A 17,279-nucleotide genomic window follows, 5' to 3' on the forward strand; every position below is an offset into this window, starting at 1 on the left:
CAATTACTGGATTCTATTAGAGGTCTACCACTACCAGGACTGTCAGAGACAGCTGGTTCTAGACAGGTATCTGCAATATTCCAGAAAGATTTTTCAGTCATTTCCTGGTAAATATTGTCTGCCTACTGACTGTGTAGGAAGATACCAAATCTTAACAGGAAGCCTAGATGTGCTGTCATGCTCCTTTTTTAATAATGGAAAAGCACATAATTTCCAAATAGAGAAATCTTTGGCAGTGATCTCAAAGAAAATAAGAAGATTTTTCTATTTTTTTGTTATTCTTTTACATGGTAGCACTTTAGACACCATCCCCTGATTACAATGTGACTCCTTAACTTTCCTATTGTTATTAATGCCTACGCTAGTCCTAGGATTCCTTCTAATTATAGTTTATTACAGATTTTGTCAGTTTTGTTTGCTAAGTAAGTTGGTAGCTAGGCTAAGTGTCAGATAGTGACCAAGACAGATGATCTAATGGTTCCCTCTGGTTTTAATCCGTAAAAAATGGGGGAAAAGAGAGATGTAAGGTCACTGAACTGAAGTGTCTGAAACGGATTTCACGACACAGCCCTTCCAGCCTTTGAGACCTTCAAAAGATTTCAATATTTCGCTCCACAGTTACATATTTGTTTACAGCACAGACATCCTGGGACTCTCCTCTCTAACCCCATGCGAGCCCGGGAGCTGGTATGTGGGACAAGACAGAGCCTGCCAGTGGTTAAGCCTGAGAGGCAAGAGTGAGCTTGAACGAGTCTGTCCTGGAGTCAGCCCCAACGTGCTCCAAGACCCTGCCAGCACAGCGCCCACAGCTCCTGTTTCCATGACTCAGTGCTTCCCCTACTGCTCCTGGGCAGGCTCTCTGAGAAACACCGAGGGAGCCCATCTAGCCTACACACAGATGAGGAGGAAGGAGAAGAGGTGCTGCAACACCAAAAAGGTGCCTGTGCTTCAGTCAGAATTGGCAAGCACTAGCGCAGCTAACTGGTAACCAAAAGCAAGTAACTGCTGCTGTAACAAAAAAGAAAGAAACTGCTGTAAGCAGTTTGAAAACTGTGCTGCTGGGAACCATTAGCTTATTAGACCCATAGTCCAGATCATCGGTAGTGGTAGAGTACAATAAAAGCAAAGATAGGAAGAATCAGGCATTTCCTTAGAAGTAGGAAGGGGGCAACATGTTAGCAAATGTGTAAGAGGGCAGCCTTGGGTAATCAGGCGATACAGGTATTTATGAGTCCTTTGCTTTCACAGCCTAGGGAAAAAGGTTAGAGCTCCCAGGCTGGCTCTACTCCACCAACCAGAACAACCTCAGAGACACTGGGGAAGCCGTGGTGTTTCCACCCTGTACATGGTAATTCCAAATCTACAGTGATGCTCCTGAATGGTCAGTGATACCCCCAAAATGGCCAAGAATCTTGCCTATAAAAATCAACAGGGAAGGCAGTCATGCATGGCAATCACAAGAAACGACTAAAGACACTGCTACATAACTCGCCCAAATACCAAGGGAAAAACAAATGTTTCCTGAAAATTAAACAGGGGAATCCTTCTTAATACATACATCCGACATCTCTCATCCTGACCCAGAGGACACACTTCTCCCTGAGATACTAGTAATTTCAAGTTAGCCAAGTCTCTAATTAATCCGTTCTGCCAAATTTATCAACTCTGATGTTTTTCCAGGCATAACATTATTGGGAGTTACAGCTAAGGTGTCCAAGTTTCATTCCTGTTATAACACAGTTCAGCATTGCTGGGCCTGAGTTTTTGTAATCTCATGTTGTTGCTCCTCATTCTCCCCCAAGACCTTTGCTCTCCAACAGTTTTGACTTGACAAACAGCCCCCTCCTCTCTGCCAAATGTGTCACAGCAGAGCTTAGATTATCCATCCCTTATCTTGTCTTGAGGTGCATCTTCCCTCCCCTGCAAAAAAGCTCTGTTTAAACAAAAACAATCAAGCCTTATTCACTTAAAAAAGGCTGTTTTGAGATGAATATGCATTGTACGATGTGGATTGTTGCATTCTTGCAACATAAGCCTCTTCTCTGAGTCTTCTGTGCTGCATCCATATGTGGGATGTTTAGTACAATGGCCTCATTGTAATCACACAACTTTGGCCTTGTGTTGGAAAAAACTGAAGAGAGCTTCCAGAATTGCAGAAAGATCAAAGGTTGAAGCCAGGCACTAATGACCTAATAGGCAGAGGTCTAAAAGTCAGCAAACCCCCTAACCCTGGAGCACAGCTCTTGGTACACTTGCTGCTGTTTTCCTGTTACTGCTGCATCTTTGTTTCTTCTCAGCTCTCATTCCACATTTTTGTAGCAGATCATAGAGTAGCTTGGGTTGGAAGATGCCTTTAAAGGTCATCTTGTCCAACCCCCCTACAGATTCCCTTATTTCCTTAAAGTATAAAAATTAGGACCCTAGAACTTTATTGCTTCTCACTCATTGCTCTTTTGCAGTCACGCAGTGACCTCATTTGAGGCTTGCAGAAGCCTTACAAAAAGCAATGTGAAACTGTGGTGTTTCAGCCAACAGCTGCTGCGGTTGCCTGATGCTACTACCAGCACCTTGGTCAGCCTTGGAAGAAAGCTTATTGACTGCTGAATACTGCCAGTCAGTTTGAACACTGACTATGGGCAATGAAAAAACCCCAAAACAAACCAAAAAAACCCCACCTAACACCCAACAAAGTCTTAAGGGCTAAACAATGAAACAAATGCCAAAAAAAGTCTCTCATACACTGAGGGGCTCATATAGCACATAACTAAATATACATGCTATCACTATCTATTTTTAAGATGTACAGGAAATAGCAAGCTGCTATTTTCTGTTGCATAGCTTTCTCTGTAATATTAAGATGTTAATGTTCTCTGTTTAATATAAAAGGTGTTAATGCTCACTGATCATAAGAACTGTGGGACAGGAGATAAAGTTGTCATAGGCTGGTTGTCCTCAGGGTAGCACTAGAGTGTTTTAATGACCTCACCTGCAAGTTTCCTGAATGCTCCAGACTATTTTGTAAAACAGACTCCTGATTTTCCAGATAAAAGAAAGTGTTTTGGAAAAACTACTGTTCTAAGGTTTTATAGCCAAAATCATTAATTATTTTATTGTTGGCTTTAAGTTAAGCCACTGCTTTTCCTAGATATACAGACACGTGCTGTAATGTCTTTGATTCCATTGCAATAACTGAGATGTATTTGAAGTGAACGTCATTGATATGCACAAGAAAAAGGGGGAAAGTGCTATACATCTATATAATAGAGAAGAAGCCATTTAATTTTATAAAAGGAAGTTTTTTGAATTAAAATATTTGTAAAAACTGTCACTCTCAAATCATGATCAAGCACATTTTGGAGGTACAAATCCAGGTAAGCTATGTGTACTAGACATCTGGAAGCATCAGGTAAGAAGGATAAAACTTCTTTTAAGGAATTTGGAATTTCCCAGATAGCTAAGGAATAACAAGTTTAGAAAGTTTCTGCTCCTTGTTGTGACTGCTGCTTAGTCAAAATTAGCAGTAGCTAAACACAGCAAGTTTTACTGAAAATACTCAGGCTCAACAGCTAAGAAAATATTACACCAAGGAACACAAGGAAGAAGTTAAACATGCAGCCAGCCACTCACACACACATCAGTCTCAATCTCTTTGATGACTCAGACAGTACTTAGCACTTCATCTATGATAAGCAGCGTATAATCTTGTTGCACAATGGTGTAGCCTGTTATTTCTATAAAGTCTTCTTCTCTCACAAGTTTTACACAACCATGAAGCAGTGTTGTGGAAAGCATGCTGGCAGCAATACAAAGATCTCACTGATGTGAAAGCCAATGCCTTTATTATAAGCTGGGTGGTCAGGCTGCCAAGTAATGCTGTTTATTAACGCTATGCATTACTAAACACTGTTCCTCTATGCAGGATCTTTAAAGCTAATACTGTGTTTTATGAAGCAATATGTAATAATAATATATAATATTTGAATTAAGTAATCCATAAATTGATAGCTATGCTTGGCTATCCTAAGAAGGTGTTCTACTGAGCTGTAATTCCCAATTTACAGTATTCAATGGTAGCGATACGAAACAAGTGGAACTGTTAGCACCTATTACTTCAAAACAATTTTCAAATGAGGTGGAGTCCAGATCTTTGCCTGGGAACCATCAGTAGAGATCATAGAGATCTGTGACAGTGCATTGCTCTTGTTTTCATTTTCCCATATAGAAGAGGTTGTAGCATTATGAGGCTACTGATCAGCCACATCTCACACAATTCAAGAGGGAGGAAAAGGATGGAGACTAGTGAGAGCCCGCACAACCGTCATAAAGCAAGCAGGTTTCTTCACCTCCTTTCACCCATCCTTAATGTCCCCATAGTGCACAAGACCCACTGGCTTTGCCCCAGTTGTCCCCATAAGACCCAGTGCCCTGCCGCAGTGGACACTGGAGCTGCTGAGCTCACTGGGGACCAGGAAGCGTGGTGCAGAGCCCTCCTCTGCAACTGTTTTGGCTGGTGGGAGGCTCTCCCATGGCTCCTGCCCAGACAATGCACACATCCAGGAACAGAGGTGGCACCCCAGGGAGCCGAACCCCAGTGGGATGGGGTGCCAGTCCCTGTGGCTTTATACCCAGCTCACATACCTCCTACCCTAACCAAAAAAAATGCTTTTGTCCAAAAACTAGCCTGAATATGACACACAGACAGACCAATAAAACCACTTAAATTTACAGGTTCTGTATTCAACATGTTATACAAGAGCAGATATGAAAATCTGGCAGAGGATGTAAGCTGTAGACCTTTACACTACGTTCAGGATGATTTTCCAAAGTCTTGTTCTCACAAAAGACCTGGTGCTGGAACTTTGGAAACATCCCAAGAAATTAAAAGTTTTTCAAGCTCAGGTGAAGTACTAATTTAGGAAACAAGCCAGGAGGTAACATTTATAAATCTACAGTGCAGCCAAGTGGACACATTTAGAAAGCACTTATCAATTAGCTTGTCATGTTTGTGCAAGAGATTCTGCCACACTCCAGTGACAGAGAGAAAACACAAACACACCAGACACATTTGGTAACACCGTGGTTTTGAAGTTTCAATTTCATGCAGAAGAAAGGTCAGGCATTGCTCTTCTCCTTGTAAGAAGAGTGCAAATACCTGATGCAAATAGGGAATTAGCCAGGGATGCTTCTCTTCATGAATTCTGTGCACAGATTAAGTCCTAACACTACTTTCAGGCAACCTCCTGAAGGAACTGCATTTAGTCTGCAAGATGGTTGCTATTCCCTCTGCAGGTTCTGCAGAGGATCACCTGAGATTTCCTGATACTACCCTTAAGCACAGTTTAAAGCTGTTTGGCAAAACTGTTAAAACTATTTTTCACGTTTTTCATTAATACTGTTATGGTTTACACTGACTCCAATTTCAATCATCCATTTTCAATAGTGCATAATGGGAGGGAGTAAGGATGCAAGACTGTAACCACTGTTACTGCAAAAGATATTTTTCTGACAGTTTTTTTAAGTATACAGCTGTACTTTTCACCTTCAAATACCATCACTAGGGAGAAAGCCCAAGCTTCCAGAACCTCCTGTTAAAACATCAACACAAACCCCACATTTGTGTGTGTGGATAAACTGAGTATTGTTATATATCATTGTGCAATTAAGCAATAGATATGATGTACATTTATTTTTAAAATGTCATGTTATATTTAACTGCTTCCTTAACAAATCCCACTAGAATGTGTCCCACCTTTACAGAAAATAAAATAAAACAAAACAAAACAAAACAAAATGACAGTATAAGAAAGAATGGATACAGCAATGAGAATTTTAGATTGACAGAGTTTCAAGAGATGGTGCATCACTGACTTCCTGGCTTAACAACAGACCCTAGACTAGTGTTAAAGATAGCACATCAACTCCATCAGGTGAGCTGCTGTCAAAAAAGAAAATGCAGGAGAGGCAACAAGAAAACAGCTAGTTGTCAGACATGTCGCCTGAAAAAAGGAAGGTCCAATTTATTTACCTCCCTATAATACGCTTAAGTAACTGCTGGGCAGCACATCAGGCAAACAGGACAGAAGCTGGCACAGCAGCTTATTTACTTACCTTTGCTATCAGTTCACTGAGCAAATAATCAACAGTAATACATTTGTTGAAGCTTGGTATTTCTTTGAAGAACTGCTAATTACAACACAAGGCCTCTACAGAGCTCTAAGAAACCTTATGTTTGTCTGCTCCTGAGCCCTTTCAACAATAAAAGCATAGATAATCTCATAGATTTGGGTAGCATGTCCTTATAGACAAGAATAGACTTAGTTTATCTGTTAACTCAGTGCTGCACTCCAAGCTTACTTCTAGAGTAGTTCTTCTTTAGAAAGTAAGTTCTCATTCCCCAACTCCCAAGGAAACACCTCTAGTGAAATCTGAGTCATCTGTTGTTTGCAGAATAATTACTGTAGTTATTTAGACAAGTCTGGTTTACAGAGACATTTAAAATAGGATAGACAATCCAACCCTGGAAGCTACCAGATAAACAATACTGCAGAATGCTGCCAGCATTGCAGCATTCAATTCAGTAAGAAAAGGTAAGTATGCCACTGATTAAAAAAAATGTAATTCACAGCTCCTGCGCTGCAGAAGGGACAATCAAAAGCAACAAGTTGCTCAGGGAAGAAGAGTTTCCTCTTCCAGCTTTCCCAAAAGGCGGAGTGGCCACATGCATGTAAAAAAAGTATGGATGTGGACATATGTCTGTCCATAGTCAGCGTTCAAAGCCTTACTGCATGGATTTCCAGGCACAACAGGCTGCACAAAATTATACTGTTCCTCATCTCAAATTCTATCTGGCTTCAAAACACAGGCTATGATTTTCAGAGGTGCTGAAAATCTGAAGCAACTGGATGTAGTTGCAGTAGCTATAAAGAATTCCTAAGGAAAGCATTGCTACATAGCCTACATGTAACAGCATGGTCTTGGACTCGGGAGTCCATTTTCACATAGAGTCCCAGCCCTAACGTAAAGCTACTTACGCTCTATACGTTACCCTGCATATATCCTTGTGCAGCATCAGCCACAGTCTGGTCCCTCACATATGGCACATAAAGAGTTTTGGGACACATATGTTATTCAGAAGGAGGGTGTACATTTTATCATTGTAGCTATTCTCTGCACCAGCTTCCTGCATGGATACATTTATTTTTTGCATAATGCTTCCCTTCTGTTTAAATCAAACCACTTCCACAGCAGGTTACCCTAACAGCCCAAAACCATTACTTATACTCTCACACCTGAGCTTATTCGATGCCACCAGCCTTGTTCAGACAAGCCCTTAGATAAGTATGCCCTTCGCTTTCTTAGTCAATGTGCAAACCAACAGTAGCAAGCTTTAAAAGTGGACAAAAAATTACTTTTCAGAATAAATTCTTGTTCTAATTTGAGCAACCAAATCTCATTCACATGGAATGAATAACTGTTACTTCAAAAAAATCAAGTCTCGTCTCAATCTTTGGAAGTTAAAAGACAACTCTAAAGCAAGGAAGACAAGCAAAAGCATTGCCCTTTTTCCCTTCTCCCTCCATTAGACCAGATGTTAATCGGTTGCCCTGTCAATTAATAAACACTGGGAATATGAAAATGAATGCCAAACCTCCAACATGCAAAGTATCACACTTAAGAAATGTGTCAAGCTTTGTACTGCAGGATAAAAGGCCTATCAGGATGCATCAGCATGGAACAGTGGGGACATCCTGTGGCCACTTAGATTCTTTGCACTTTAGTGTTCACATAATTTTTAATCCATTTGTTAAACCACTTTTGCAAATTAGATGCAAAGTCATTTAATAATGTAAGAGGGCCTGAAGGCAACAGAATTTGCTTAGCTAACTTCACACCTACCCCTTTATGTGACCCCTTCTTAGCAGTTGCTGTACTCTACCTCAGTTTTCAGAATCTTTTCTTCTTCTGGGTTACATAGTTTCAAAGTCCAAAAAAAAAAAAAAAAAAACACAGCAAAAAACCCCACAAACTTTTAAGGACCTTGAGCTGGTCTAGGTGGCAACACTAACCCCTGATAGCCATGCATACAAGTCAAAAGCCACATTCTAGTATAATTTATCTAGATTTATAGCAGTGTTCATAAAAGGCATGTAATTCTCAGATCTAGGCATTCTGCCAACAGGAAAAATACTATCAGATTAAATACATGTGTAAAACACCTGTCAATAATGTAAGCTAAGCAACCACAAGAAAACAAAAGGCTGGTAACTCTTGTGAATCTGGACACAGTTCCTTTCATCCCCTTCCCTCCAAGGGAGGAACAATGTCAGGATAGATACGTGTGCAGACTGTGAGGTTGAATGCTCCTCACAGACAACTCACTGCCCCAAACTCCCTCTTTTTTCATACTTAAACGATGGACTTCAGCTATACAGCTCAAGGAGAAGGTCCCCCAGCCAGTTCATGGGATAGCTGTGGCTTCACAAGTCAAGATCATCTCAGTTCACTCACTTCTGATCATGCGGACTTCATCACTTCTAAAAACAAAAAGCAAATTAATTTCAAGGACAATTACCTTTTGCGGTTTATATGTGCATATTTTCTCAATACAGGAAAGAAGTTTTTCTTTTAAATGTACATCTTCAAGCAATTCACCGTCTCTACTTAAGCTGCCTACGAAGACTGGGGATAGCCAGTGCCAAATTCCGGAGCGCATGTCCAAGCGTTCCCATGAAGGGGCTCTGCAGTTCGGATGGCCCACAATTTGAGCCCATTTAGCGTGGCATTCCAGATGGAAACGCAGACATCTAGGACTTGCCCCAAGTGTGTTGCAGCTGTTGCACTTAGGAGGTCTGTTCTTGAGCATATCTTCTTTAAAGCAAAACAAACATCCCACCCTTCCAAGCGAGACATTCATGTTTTCCAGCAGGAACAGACACTGTTATTTGCCAGTCAGAGGAGGCGTCAGCTCAAGCAACATGCTGCAGGAGAAACTGCACTCCACGCCTCAGGCGGTTCACTGGCACTACAGATCAAAACTCACCCAAGCACACTGAGGTGATACAGCGTTTCTCAGCTCCAAAGGCCCTTGTCCACTAAATTGAACCCTTAAAATAATCACACTTAAAATAAAACCAAAATTGTCTAGGTTATTCTCTGTGTTGAACAGTTTGCTTAAACTGTGCTTAGACTGCACAGGTAGAGGTTGTACCAATGTCACAATCAAGGCAAAAAAAAATCTGTTCTCCACTACCTGTGCAAAATGAGAGTTCATAATGGCACAAATGATCAACTCAGCCTAAATCTGCTCCCACAAAATACGCCTCTCAGCTTCTTGTCATCTACAGCAGTATCAGAAATTATCTAATGATTCATCTTGAAAGTATTTTTCCCACATGCTCTTACTAGAGATTTTTTCCATCTAAAATATTCATACATAAAACACTCTCAACAAAGATTTACCTGAACAAAAGAGGTAAAAATCAACAAAGATTTACTCAGGCTGAACTTGAGTTTGCTCAAATCCGCTATAAAGTGGGCTCAGAACCACCTGCCCCAGAGTGTACATGTACCTGCAGCCCTGGCTGCCCAGCCTGTGGCTGGTTAACGTTCTTGTATAACACTATTAAAAAGATTACTTTCTAGCTGTTCTATCAACCCCCTTCTATAGAAAAAAAAAAGTATATAGCTTTTGTCGGTGCTGTTACTTATATTACAGCTGGTAAAGAAAAAAAAATAAATCCAGAAACAACAAGATGTGGTCAGAACAGCCTGAAGAGCCCTACTTAAGCACTGGGTGAGATTTCACAGCCATAAAGGAGGCAAGAGGGACTGCTTGGGCGTGCTCTGCTTTATTCCCCAAACCCACGTGCTGCACACGGAGGATTGCTGCTCTACTGCCTTCACATTTTGCACACAGACCTTCCCCCCTCCCCACATCTGTAGCAATAATTAGACCCAAGAATGTGCTGATATTAAACGCTCACCCCAATGCATCAGGCTGTGTACTTCCTCACCGTAGTACAAGGAAACAAATGAGAAACACCTGTGCTAAATAACACCAGACTAATCCATTACTAAAAGTCACAGTTTGCGCTCCAGTCTGCAAAGGTTTCTACTAAAGAAAGGTGTTGAGCTGCCAGTGAATCTTCACTGAGAAAGATAATCTGAGCCCAAGACAGCTTAATAAACAACTCTGAAAGGATTTTACAGAGCCCATGTCTCCTATCATGCTTGTATAAGCTGTTTACAACAAGGGGCTAAGAAAGGAAACCTCAGGTAGCCATGCAAGGGGGGCATATTCTTCCCAGAAGAGTTCTGTGATTTTTGGAATGAAGTAATCTGACACACAGATGGATGAGACAATAAACAGTTTTTAGAGAAGAAAACAGTAACACCAGATTCTGAAACTAAGCACAGCAGGTAGCAAGCTTCCGGATGGGTGTTGAAAAGACTCATACAATTTCCTAAAAGCTGATATGCTTAATCCCTTGGAAAAAGAAGATTTAACTGTTACCATTACTCCAGAGTGTAATACCAGATCTCATAGGTACAATGCAAGCGTAAACCCTCCTCATGGCTTCATGTGGCACATGATTTAAATGACCCATCTATTACGAAGACAAATGCTCAGGACTATACCGTGCATTGTATCACCACAAACCCAACGGAAACCATTTCCCACTGCCGCAAAGAGAAACCTGTACTTGTTAACATGCCACTGCAGTAGACAGTACTGTTCAATTACTTTTTTTAACATTATCAGAAATAACAGGCCAATTTCCCAAGGATCGCCACATTCCCACTGAAATAACTGAAATGGTTCAGGCAGATATGGATCATAATGGATAAAATAATATTAACAACTACAGCAGATTAAAAATTAATTTCTTTCTTAATGCTGGGCGTGGTTCTCTTCAAGTCAAATTTGAGATTGAACATCATGGAACAACTTGCTCTGTTGATCCCTAGGTTAAATTTATATAAAGACTGAGGACGCCAGCCTTTAAGTGCTTTCACATTTTTCTTGGGTGAAGTCTGTTTTAGGAAGAGAATCATAGAAATAATAGTTAATAAAAAACAAAACAAAACATACCAGGCAGGAGTTACTGTAGCCATTTCTCTGAGTCATACACAACTGGCCTGTTAAAAAAAAAAAAAAAGAATTAATGGATACAAACTGAGCTGGAGACATGATGATTTTGAGTACTGATGGTCCTTTCTTGTGTTTGTACACACTGTTTAGTATACTTGATAAACAAAATATGTCTACATACTTTGAGAAGCATCCTCATGCTTCTAAAACAAAAATGTCAACAACAACAAAGCCAGCTCAATTGCTTTGCAGCCTCTGGCAATAAGTTCTGTACACTTATATAAACCTCAATGATCAAAACTTTTGAACACAACTTCTCTGCAACGAGAAGGTAAGCATATTTCTCCAATGTGCAACTGAATGACTAACCTCTATAAGACAGATATTTTGGATCATCCAAACATTGCTTCCAACAGGACATAAATAATAACACATGATCTATTACACCAAAACCAAGCAAGACTGCCGAGTGGTGATAGCAGGTACACAAAACACTCATCCTCTCCTCTGAGTTTTACCTCACGCCCTAGTCTCCCTGGGTCCTTTCTAATTATCCATCCAGACAACATTCGCAATCCCCAAAGCAGAGGCAAAAAAAAGTAGAATTAAAATTATGAACTCAACTTGAGAACACGAAAACACATAAACGTGCGCCAGCCTGATGCCATTATTTTTTAAAACTCTCGCTAATCCCAAGACTGATTCAGAGAAGTGTGTTTTAAAACATTCGTGGTAGCTGAGTTCTCTTACCTAGTACAACCCTTCCTCCTTCCTTCCTGCTGCCTGGTATCTTCCCTCCCTGCACCATAACCTGTTCACGGCCTGGAGAGTCATGCCTTTATTTATACAAGTTGGTGTTTAAAACAACCACCTTACTCATAAACAACCACCTTACTCGTTAAGTTCAGATAAATGAGAAATAATAAAATCAGAACTACAAGATCAGCCATGTGAACATATGCCTAAGTAACTCTCCATCAGGAGAGTTAGAATGTCTGATCATTCCACACAGGCAAAGAAGTTGCAGGAACAACTCTCTCCAGAAGACTCTGGAGCAGCTACCATGTGACAATTCCCTGTGCTAATTTATGAGGAACAACTTGCATGATAAATAGTATTGATATAAGCTGAAGTAGACAAAAACATGCCTTTTGCTTTTTGTGTAAATCACAGTGCACACGCATGGGGCTATATAGCACTAAAATATTTATTTTATTTAAAAAAAAATTTTGCCATATAGAAAGACAAATTTTCAATAAAATCTTTTGCATTACTAAGTCCTCAGAATGGGATAATATAAGGTGACAGGTCCTTTCTCCTCCGTAGGTTTTGGATGTTTTTTTAAACTTTGCATGCTTCAACATGCGACTAATGAAGAGTAGCTGATTGCCCTGATCTCTGCTGATCATCCCTAAATGCTGCCTGTCTCTCCCCTTCTCTCCTGCGCCGGCCAGCGGTTGTTTCAGGCTGGGGACCCCCATCCAGCAACGGGCAGAAAGAGTCGTACAAAGATGTAACTTGGGACAGCAGTAAGCTCAGACTGCGAGTTTTATAAACCAGCTTTTTTTTTTTTTTTTTTTTTTCGCGTTAAATACTAGCGATATTTGAGAAAGACAGCAGTACGCGAGCCCACCGGTACGGGGACCGCGCATCCCCTCCGTAACCACCTCTGCTCCTTCCCGGTCCGTCCCCCGGGACCCCGCGGGCTCTGCTCGCCGCGTCAGTACCGGCGGTGCCACCCCGGGCTCCCGACATGCCGCTTCTTTCGGTGGCTGTTCCCCGCCCGGGCTTAACGCCGGCCGGGCCGAGCACTCCGCCTGCCGCGGCCCCCCTCCCGGGGCCACCTGCTACTCCCGCCGTCGCGGTGCCTCGGCCTGGCCCCGCTCACCTTCTCCCGGCGCCCGCCGCCGCCCCGCCGGGCACAGACGGGCAGGCTCCAGCCGCGCCCCGCTTCAAAGCGACCGCAGCGGGGCCGCAGCGGGGCCGCAGCGGGGCCGGGACGCCCGGGGGAGACACCCGGCATCGGCACCGGCGTCTGCGCCGTGAGGGAACGGCCCCCACCCCGCCAGGCGGGGGCGAGAGCGAGGAGGGGGCCTGAGGGGGCACGCGCGGGGCTCGTGGGGGCGCGCGGGAGCCACCGGCCCGCCCCGCTCCATGCAGATAACGCCCCAGCGGCCGGTCGCTCTTTTTCTTCTTTTCCCCTTTTTTACTCCTTTTTTCCACTTACAGGCGCCCCTGCCTGGGTGCCGCCTCCCTCCCTGCCCTCTGCGCGGGGTCCCTCGCTGAGCGCCCGTGAGATTCCCGCTCCCCTCCCGCGCAGGGACGCGAACACCCCGCGCGTCGCAGCCCCGGCGGGGGGGGTGGGGGGTGAACGGGGGACGGGGACTGCCCGCCTTTTAACGTCCCCCGGCGAAAAGACCGCGTTTCCTCACGAGCGGCGGCGGGACAGACCAAGGAGAAAAATGAAATATAAAAATCAAGTTCTGAAGCCGTTTCCCGGCGCCTCCGGGACATCATTCCGTCTGGCGACAGCTGCCACGCCGGTGGCTGCTGCCCCGTGGCGCTGCCCCGGCAGAGGGCGGCCGCGACCGGCGCCCGCCCGCCGTCCCCCCCGACGGCCGGTGTCCTCGGTGCAACCGCAAGCCGGCACGGACGGGGCAGGGAGACGGGCGGTCGTTCGTGTGTGCCCGGCAGCGCCGGGCCCGCCATCCTGCCGGGCCCGCAACACCGGCTGCCGTGGCGGGGGATGTCCCGTGGGCGCCGTCAGCAACCGCTGTGCGTGGGTACCAGCCGAAGCGTCGCCCCGCCGCTTGTAACGTGGCGGAGGTTCCGCTGGAAAGCGCTCCCACCCTGACACGGAGGAGGGCACAACGCTCCCCACGCGTGGCCGATCCCTCGGGGCCAGGACACCCGGGAGGGACGCCCGACGGCGTCCTCCGCCCCCAACTACGCCCGCCGCCAGCCGCGCCCACGCGGAGGTAGGGGGGGGGGCGGACGCCGCAGGCCTTTCCCCGGCCGGGACGGGGACACACACCGGGCACAGCGCGGCAGAAGCGGCCGGACCGAGCCGCAGCCCGGGGGTCAGACCGCCCCGTCGGCGGCGGAGAGGGGCGGCGGCATGAACCGTGAGGCGGGGCCGGGGAAGGCTCCTGTCCCGGTGCCGGCGTCGGGGCGGTCGGTGGCGCCGCGCGCCCTCGCGACCGCTCGTGCCCGCGCGCGGCGCCGCTCCCGTCGCGCGCCCCGCCAACTCGCCGGGATACGGCGCGGCCGGGCGCCCCATTGGCTGTTGCTAGGTGACGTGCGCCGCGCCACGTGACCGGTGTTAAATGCCGTCCCGGCGGCGCGCGGCGCCGCAGAGCCCGTCCCGCTGGCGGCGGCGGGAGCGCGGTTCCCGCCCCGGCCCGGCCCCGCCGGCCCGCGGAGCGCAGCGCGGCCCGGAGCCGCGAGCATGGTGGCGCGGCCCTGACCGCCTCTCCCCGGTGGGGACGGCCGTGGGGCGGCGGCGGCGGCCCGTGCCCCGGCGGGCGGGGGCGCGGGATGACCGGAGTGCTGGAGAGCCTGGTGCCGGACATGCACGCCAGCCAGATCTCCGCCGGCAGCTACCACCAGCACGGCGGCCTGCACAAGCCGCAGGAGTCCCCCACGCTGCCCGTCTCCACCGCCACCGACAGCAGCTACTACACCAACCAGCAGCACGGGGCGGCGGGCGGGCCGCCCTACGGACCGGTGGGCGCCTACCCCTATGCGGGCGGCGGCACCGCCCCCTACTCCGCCAAGGCCGGCTACGACCTGGGCTACGCGGGCGCCTACGGCTCCTACGGGCCCTACGGCAGCAGGGCCTCTCCGGCCAACAACGACTCCGGTACGTCCGAGCACCGGGGGATGCGGCTCGGGGGAGCCGGCGGGAGCCGAGCGGCCCCTCCGTGTCCGGCGAGGAGGCGGTCGGGACTCGGACTCGGGGGTGGGGGGTGGGGGGCGGGAGGGCGCTCGTCCCCGGCGGTCCGGCCCGACGGGACGGGCGGTGATGCCGCGTTGCGGGCAGGGCCCGGGGCGGCGGGGGCGCCTCTCCTCACCGGGGCCGCCGTTTCTGCCGCAGCAGAGAAGGAAGATTGCGAGCCGGAGATCAGGATCGTGAACGGGAAGCCGAAGAAAGTGCGGAAGCCCCGAACCATCTACTCCAGCTTCCAGCTGGCGGCTCTGCAGCGGCGCTTCCAGAAAACCCAGTACCTCGCCCTGCCCGAGAGAGCGGAGCTGGCGGCTTCCCTCGGCCTCACCCAGACACAGGTAGGGCTCTCCCGCCGCGGGGGCCCGGCCACGTCCCGCCCTGACCCGCCGGGGGCCGCTCGCCCTCCGCGGGGTCGGGGGCGGGAGGAGGGCCGGCGACCGGCGGCGCCTCGACGGCCCCGGGGTGGGAGTGAGGGGGAAGCGGCCGCGCCGCCGAGGCAGCGCCGGCACCGCTCGGGGCTGCGAAAGCTGCTCGTCCCGGCCCGGGCGCCGGGGCGGCCCCGCGGGGGCTGCGGCCGCCTGACGCCACTCTCCCCGCAGGTGAAGATCTGGTTCCAGAACCGCCGTTCCAAGTTCAAGAAGATGTGGAAGAGCGGCGAGATCCCGGCGGAGCCGCCCCCTCGCCGCAGCGCCTCGCCGCCGCCGCCCCCCGCCTCGCCCCCCGCCTGGGACTTCGCTCCGCACCCGCGCACGGCTGGCGGCGGCGCCGGCACCGCCAGCCCCAGCCCCGCCGCCGCCTTCCTCGGCAGCTACTCGTGGTACCCGCCGGCCGCTGCCCCCCTCCCGCAGCCGGCGCAGCCCCCGCACCACCACGGCGGCGGCGGCGGCGGCGGCATCTTCTAGGCGCCGCAGAGACTTGAGCCCGCGGGGCCGCGCCCGGCGGCCGCGGGGCACCGAGGTGCAGCACTGGTGTTTTGGTGAAGCCTGGCTCCGGCCGTCCCGCCGGAGGGGAACAGATCCGCTCCCCCGTCCCGTCGCGCCGCCGCCGGCGGACCCCGTGTGGGCTCGGCCCCGCGGCTGCCCGCCCTCCCGCCGCCGAAATAACCACGCCGCGGAACAGGCAACCCCACCTCCCCTCCCTCCGTCCCTCTTCCACCTCCCCGGCTTTTTCATCAAACCACCGGTGCAGAACTTTGGTTAACTTTATTTTTTATTTTTTTAAAGTTGATAGGTGCCTTTGCGGATGACCTCACTTTGAGGATTAAAAAAAAATAAAATGGTAAAAAGAAAAAAAAAAAGATAAATAATTTTTATATGTAGATTTAAAACGAGAGCCTCCCGTGTTTAAGTTACCCTTTTTAGCCGTGAACGACACCGTCCGGCGAGGGGGGCCGGTGGCAGCCGGCGGTGCCGGAGCGGCTCTGCCCCCCCACGACAGGGGGTCTCCCGCCCGCGCGGTGCCCCCGGGCGGGTTTCGTGCCCCGACGGGGCCTCCCCGGGGCGGGCACCGAGCCACAGCGAGCCCTCCCCTCCGCCCCCCCCGCCGGCAACCCAGCCACCGGTCCTGCCCCTGCGCCGTTTGATGTCTAGAGTCGTGGAAAAAAAAAAAAAAAGACAAAAAAGGGTATTTTTGGTTATTTATTATGGAAAACTTAAACACTCTTTAATGTTTCTTTTACAATAAGCAGAGATTATTTAAATAAATTATTGTTTCCATGGTGCCCGCGCTGAATTTCTTTGGGGATGGGGAGGTTGGGGGTGTCGATCCGGACCCTGGCGCTCGCTGGGGGGGGGAGAGCTGCGTCCCCTCCACCCCCTCCCCATTGCAACTGTTGCCGCAAGCCGGCAACCTCCCCCTTCTCCCCCCTTTCCCGTCTACAATAAAATCTCGCCTCTGCCAGTCTTCTCGGCGAGGCCATGAATCACTCAGCGCTGCCTGCAGCAGCCTAGAGCCGCCCCCCCCGCCTCCCCCGCTCCCCCCCGCCCTTGACTGCTGGCGCCAGTGACATTTCGCCCCGGACTGGCTCCTGCCGTCTCCCGGCTTCCCAGACAGGCCAGAGGGGTTTGTGGCAGGGCCGTGTCCGGAGACCGGAGTACGCCGGTAGCCGGTCCCCGGGCACGGGCCTGCCCCGGAGAAATTTTGCCTCCCCCCCGCCGTCGGTGGCACCCAGGCCAGCAGCCTGCGTGGGAGCTTTGCTTTGAGCCGGAGTTGGTGGGTGCCCCCAAGCCCCTCTGTGACCCT

The 17,279-nt window shown here is 48.9% G+C and overlaps 1 protein-coding gene across 2 annotated transcripts; it reads left to right on the forward strand.

Moving 5' to 3' along the window:
* Nucleotides 1-14,487: 14,487 nt before the first annotated feature.
* Nucleotides 14,488-16,908, forward strand: DLX2 (distal-less homeobox 2). 2 transcript variants are annotated; one of them, XM_074594756.1, is made up of 3 exons: nt 14,488-14,954; nt 15,189-15,376; nt 15,638-16,908. In XM_074594756.1, the coding sequence occupies exons 1-3, from the start codon at nt 14,630-14,632 to the stop codon at nt 15,938-15,940; spliced, it is 816 nt and encodes a 271-aa protein (XP_074450857.1). In that variant the 5' UTR covers nt 14,488-14,629; the 3' UTR covers nt 15,941-16,908. The 2 variants fall into 2 exon arrangements, with proteins under 2 accessions (XP_074450857.1, XP_074450858.1); XM_074594757.1 differs by having other exon boundaries at nt 15,192-15,376.
* Nucleotides 16,909-17,279: the final 371 nt, after the last annotated feature.

This window comes from Larus michahellis, chromosome 7, assembly GCF_964199755.1.
Source record: "Larus michahellis chromosome 7, bLarMic1.1, whole genome shotgun sequence".
NCBI classification, from domain to species: Eukaryota; Metazoa; Chordata; class Aves; order Charadriiformes; family Laridae; genus Larus; species Larus michahellis.

Coding starts and splice junctions, on each gene's coding strand:
- DLX2 (XM_074594756.1), top strand. CDS start 14,630: ATGACCGGAGTGCTGGAGAGCCTGGTGCCGGACATGCACGCCAGCCAG. Junction 14,955..15,188: donor TCCGGCCAACAACGACTCCG/GTACGTCCGAGC, acceptor TTTCTGCCGCAG/CAGAGAAGGAAGATTGCGAG. Junction 15,377..15,637: donor TCGGCCTCACCCAGACACAG/GTAGGGCTCTCC, acceptor CTCTCCCCGCAG/GTGAAGATCTGGTTCCAGAA.